The 6000-nt window shown below is 40.7% G+C and overlaps 1 protein-coding gene across 1 annotated transcript in view; it reads left to right on the top strand.

Annotated features, from left to right (window-relative positions):
* Positions 1-445: 445 nt before the first annotated feature.
* The window catches only part of CEP192 (centrosomal protein 192), a 167442-nt gene continuing 161887 nt past the window's right edge, over positions 446-6000 (top strand). Inside the window, exons 1-3 of the mRNA XM_072606604.1 lie at positions 446-682; positions 3574-3624; positions 5430-5576. Coding sequence (XP_072462705.1) covers positions 572-682; positions 3574-3624; positions 5430-5576 — 309 coding nt within the window. The 5' untranslated portion in view covers positions 446-571. The remainder of the gene's footprint in view (positions 683-3573; positions 3625-5429; positions 5577-6000) is intronic.

Genomic DNA, 6000 nt, shown 5'->3' with positions numbered 1-6000 from the left:
GGTCACCGTGACAGCCAAGAACATCGCTCACACGGGTCACACTTGTACAAGAAGCTGCCCCGAAGAAAACAGAAGAGCGCAAAGGGTAAGGCTGAGCAGTGGCGTGGCTGCCTTCATTTTCGCGTATATATTTGTTCCTTGAAAAAAAAAAAGCACAATCAGAACTTGAGTTTATCCAAACGTCTTCCTTGTTCTTTGCGTACGGAAAGGTTCGTTTTTATTGACCGTTTTTCGGTTCATCACGAAAAAGGAAATTTAAACAATACAGACTCCAGTCCTTTCTAGCCCCTAGCTCGCCGAGTTGGGGGGAAGGGAGGAGGGAAGCTGCAGGAGACGAGGTGCCCGCGCCAGACTCTGGGTAGCGAGAGCGCCCCAGGCTGGCACTATCGGGAAGTGCTCTTTCTCCCACGTAGGAGGTGGGGGCTGGGAGCGCGCATGCGCATTTCCTCGGGCTGCGCGCCTCTCGGGACGCCCAGCGTATGGAGGGCCCGCGTGCGCCTGGGACGGCCTTCGGAAGTCTGAGGCTCCGGGCAGGGGCCGAATAGGCGGAAACCCCGCCGAGGCGGCAGCGATGTTCGTAGCGCGCAGTATCGCGGCGGATCACAAAGATCTAATCCATGATGTGTCCTTTGACTTCCACGGGCGGCGGATGGCAACTTGCTCCAGTGACCAGAGTGTGAAGGTGAGGGACAGAGGCCTGAGGGAAAAGACTGGGCAGAGAGAAATGAGTTCCGGCTCTAGGCTGCGGCGGCGGCGGCGGCGTGGGGCCAGAACCTCGCTCTGGGAGCGCCGGCCTGCCCGCTCTGGGAGCGCGGACCTCAGTCCGCCGGACTCTGTGCCGCTTCTCGGGCTACCTCCCGGCGCAGCCCCACCGCGGGCGCTCAGGGCGCGTGCGCAGAAGCGACGGCATGGGGGCGGGGAGGGAGAACTCGGGGTAACATTGTTGCTCTGGCTTCCGCCAGACCTGTAGGACTGAGGTCGCCTGGGAGCCCCTCACCGGGGTGGGCTCTGCTGCGTGATCCCAGGGAGTATCTGTCGCTCCTCCCGCACTGGATGCGGGCTGGGACGTTTCTCTACTTTCAAGTTACTAAGACCTGCTCAGGCCTCGGCTTTTTCAGCCACAGAGGAGGGCTTTCTTTCAGAAAGAGGAGCTGCTCCCCAGACCAAGGAAACGCGTTGTATTGTGGATGTCATGTTCATCAAAGAACGAGAACTGGGACTGTGTGCGAAGTTACACAACGATATATTCCCTCATTTAATAGAATTTCTTTTTCATGAGATTAATTCCAATACCTATAGTGGCCATATTTATTGCCTGTTGGGGTTAGAAGGGACCACCTTTTCCCGTCCAGTTCAGGAAACTCGTCAGACCTGTCTGTTTAGGTTTCATATATGTATAAAGTAGGCTTCCATAACTAAAGACTGATTTGGTGAGACTAAGGGAAAAGGTTTAGAATAGTCAGATATTCCGATTTAGAACAGAAGAATCTTTGTTATGAAACTTTTACTCCATTTGTATCTCGTTAATATCGTTTTCATGCTGAAAAAAATAAGTAAATAAGTTTATACAGGTGAATTTATGATTCCAAGGCTCCTTTTAAAATCCAGTTCTTTGATGCGAAGACATTTATTACTTAAATATGATCTGAAGTGTGTCCTAGAGATCTTCTAATTTTATGAGCTTGACTACTGCAGAATTTTTATATGCTGCCGGTATAACTAAAGTTAATGTGACAAAATTGTGTTGAATCCTCACCTATATTTAAAGTTTCAGAACTTACCAGATATAGGACTGAAGATTAGTAATACGTACATCCAGGTGAAGGACACTTGAGCATAGCTGATTTTTTTCTTAACCTGTAATGTCTTTTCCAATTCTAATTTTTTCTACATAATTTAGTTTTCTATGGTGTCCATAATGGAGGATTATCTAGATTTTTCTTATTCTAAGAGATTTCTCAGTTATCTGCTTATATTATTTTCTTTGTTGTTCAGTCATTTTCAGTTGTCTGACCTTGTGACCCCATTTGAAGTTTTCTTGGCAGAGATATTGGAGAGGTTTTGTTTCCTTTTCCAGCTCATTTTACAGATGAGGAAACTGAGGTAAACAGGGTTAATTGACTGGGTCACACAGTATCTTAGGTCAGATTTGAACTCAGGGAGAAGAGTGTTCCTGACTTCAGGCCTATCCACTGTGCCACCTAGCTACCCATACTATTTTTCTATTTTAAAAAAAACCTTTTTTTACATGCATTTGTAATTTCTCCCTCCCATTACCTCTAATCTTGTCTTCCCCCATCTCCATCATTGAACAGCGACCATATAACCCTCATCATAAACATGCAGTCCAGGAAAACAGATTCTCAAACTGGAATATGCCTATGTATATCTCTTTACATTTTAAGTTCATCATCTCTGTGGCAGCAGTTGAATTAGTTTTCTGGATTCCTGTTTTGTCACTGCATAGACTTCTAAATTCTTTCAAAGTTTTTCTCTACAGAGTTATTGTATAAATTGTTCTTCTAGTTCTACTCTTTTGCTCTTTCTCAGTTCACAGAGGTTTTCCCAGTGTCTTCTAAAACTGCCTATTTCATCATTTAAGGCACAATAATATTCCATCATATTCATACACTGTAATTTGTTTAGCCATTTTTGAAGAGTAGGAAAGCCCCTTAGTTTCCAGTTTGATAGTAGCCAGTTTTTTGACTACTATCTAATATTTTTGGATAGGTGTATTTTCCTCTTAACTTTGATATCTTTGGGTCATAGTCCTAGTAGTAGTATAGCTGGGCCAAAGAGTATGCACAGTTTAGTAGCTTTCTGGGCATAGTTCCACATTGTTTTCCAGAATGGCAGGACCAACTCACAGCTCTACCAACAATGCACTAGAGTCCCTTTCCTGTAGTACCTTCTACATTTCTCATTTTCTTTTTTTGTTGTCTTTGCTAGTCTAATGGGCGTAAGGTGATACCTTAAAATTATTTTAATTTGTATTTCTCTATTATTGATTTGGAGCATTTCTTCATTTGGTGGTTGTTAATAGCTTGGATTTCACCGTTTATCTATTGGCGCGTGTAGTGACATATAATCGAGATTCTTAAAAAGTAGTAACTTTTAATACTGGTTTCATAATACACTAATGGTGTCAAATGTTGTTTCAGAGGGTAGAAGTTATTTTCATTTTATTATTTAGAATAATTGAGTAACTTGGGATATCTTACCACATCTTTTTTTTCTTTTTGCGTTATAAAGAAGTACATAGGACAAATGCAAAGTTTTCAAAGAAAGATTATAATAACATAGATTTAAATCTGAAAATAACCTTGAAGTTATTTAATCTAAATCCATTTTACAAATGAGGTAATTGAGGTCTAGATAAGTGACTTGCCCAAAATTACAAAAGTAATAAGTGGCAGAACTTTGGTATTCAAATCCAGTTCCTCTGATTATAAGTCCTGACTACATTGACATCATTCAAGTGTGTTTTGTATTCACTTGACATTTGTTCTCTTTAAAATACTTTTCTTACTGAAGGTATATAGGTGTTGATGATAAATCTTGATTTTCTTACAGGTCTGGGACAAAAGTGAAAGTGGGGATTGGCATTGTACTGCTAGCTGGAAGGTAAATACTGATTTTAAGTGAAATTTTTAAAAATGATTTTTATTATTTTGGATACTATTTTGCCATGCTGTGCTAAATTTAAATATTTAACTTTGACTTAATGGTGTTGCTGTTCATTCCTTGGAGAGAATATTTGTGGGACTTTTTTCAGTGTTTTGAATTCCATCCTAGTAGTCATGAGATGTAATAAAGCTATCCTGTTCTTTACCATGTCTCAGTACGCAGATCTAAAACAGTGAAAGGAAAAAACTAAAAATGTATGAGCACAAGATTAGGAAAAGATTGATTTGTCTATTAGGAGGATAATTAATATTACCATTTTATAGACAGGTAGTCAACTAACATTTATTAAGTGCCCACTTTGTGCTGGGTCCTATGCTAAGTGTGGGATACAAAGAAAGGCAAAAAACCATACCTCCTCCCAAGGAGCTCACCATGTAATTGGAGAGACAATATGCAAACAACTTTGTACAAACAAGCTGAAAACAGGATAAGTTGGGGGTAGTCTCAAAGGGAAGGTATTAAGATTAAAGAGAATCTCTTTTCATAGGGCAGTTTTTCTGGGTAATGTCTAAAGTTACATATATAGGCAAAGTCTCGGTCCTACTGTGTTTTTTGTTTTTAAAGTACTAGTCAATTCCTAGATGAAATGATCACCAGACGTGAAGTAAAGATAGCTTGTTCAGCTTTGAGTGATGGCAGTTGCATCTTGTAGGAAATACTGGGATGAAGTGAAGTGCTCTGATTTGTAATTTAATGTGAAAAAGCTTTATGTCTGTAATTCTGAAACATATCAACCTAGAATTAGACTCTCTTCCAGAAGATAATTTTGTAAGTCAGTTATATGGAATCGTAAATACATTTTCCGATTAAAAACAATGTTGTTATAGATGATAGTTTCCGTGACCAGAACACAAAAGTTTTAACTTTTAGCTCAAGCATAGTATTTGTACTCTATGACCTAAGCCCAGTATATAATGATGTTACTTTGGGAAACAGCACTCAGAGATCCTACTTGGAATGCCAAGACCATGCCTTCCCCCTTTTCCTCCCCTTATCTCCCCCTTCTGCATATTGCAGTCTTGGCAGCAGCATCAAGAACTCCCTCTTGTCACTTTCCATTATACAGTGAGACTGAAGATTCTTCTAATTCCAAGTAGCAATGATGACTCCAGTGGGATTGAGAAGGTATCAAGGACAGGGACTCTTGAAGAGGCATAAAACTCTTTAAGAGTAGTGCCAGTCTAGGACATCCTACTTCAGTTACTTCTCAGTGAGAGCCAGGTATTGATTGGCCTCACTTATCTAATCAGAGTAGTTTTGTCTTCTCTAGCTTCTGTGAAATGGAGTTCAGTATCTGAGTTTCTCCCCTATTCTTCAGTTTCTGAAGCACACATACAATCCTTTTGAGGTTTCTCAAGGGTTTGAGCATTAGCAAAAATAGAAAACAAAAATAGAAAACTCTTCACATTTCCTTTTTCTTTTTTCCCCCATGTAGCTTCTGTAGGGAAATATAGTGGTACATATAGAAAATGATAGTGTTTCTTTGGGAGTGTAAAGGACCAGAGTAAGATCAATTTTTCAGGAAAAAAAATAGGCTTGGCTGTTCTTGGGAGCATAGGAGCTGAAGGGGAGGAAGGAGGTGAGGGAATAGAATGGCCTTCCTACTCAGTAGTGTTGGTGCTGAATCACAGTGGAGGGTGGGTGAGGAAGGGTGGTGGTGGTAGTAATTTTATGCAAAAAAAATTTGGGAATATTGTTATAAATTTTTTTTTTCCTCTTAGAATGCATTTTTTTTCTTTCAGACTCACAGTGGTTCTGTGTGGCGTGTGACATGGGCACATCCTGAATTTGGACAGGTTTTGGCTTCCTGTTCTTTTGACAGAACTGCTGCTGTTTGGGAAGAAATAGTGGGAGAATCCAATGATAAACTTCGAGGACAGAGTCATTGGGTGAGTCATGTGCTAGTAGATCACATGGCATTGATGTGAAGCTTTGCAAATTATTATCTATGACACTACCACACCCCATTAAAACACACTGCCCTCCTCTCCTTCTCCTTCTTTTCCTCCTTTCCTCCTTCCTTTCATCCTTCACCTTCTGATTAATCTTCCTGACATTTTCTTCACTTTTCAACTTGTTGTGTATTGTTCATGGAAGAGCAAGACCAATCAAGGAGATCAGGGCTTTATTGGCTAAGTTGGTTTCTGGACTTTTGGTCTTCCCTGTAGTTACTGTTTTACATCATTTGAACTCCTGACAAAATGGTGGTAAATCTCTTTGCCTTTTTACATTTCTCATTTTTTGGCACTAATGGTCCATTTGGATAGATCTAGTTGAAGCTGTGATTGTTTAGGGGGGGTCATTTCATCTTTT

This window comes from Notamacropus eugenii, chromosome 4 (genome assembly GCF_028372415.1).
Source record: "Notamacropus eugenii isolate mMacEug1 chromosome 4, mMacEug1.pri_v2, whole genome shotgun sequence".
NCBI classification, from domain to species: domain Eukaryota; kingdom Metazoa; phylum Chordata; class Mammalia; order Diprotodontia; family Macropodidae; genus Notamacropus; species Notamacropus eugenii.
Note: the sequence above shows the minus strand (reverse complement) of the source record. Positions and strands in the feature narration are given on the sequence as shown.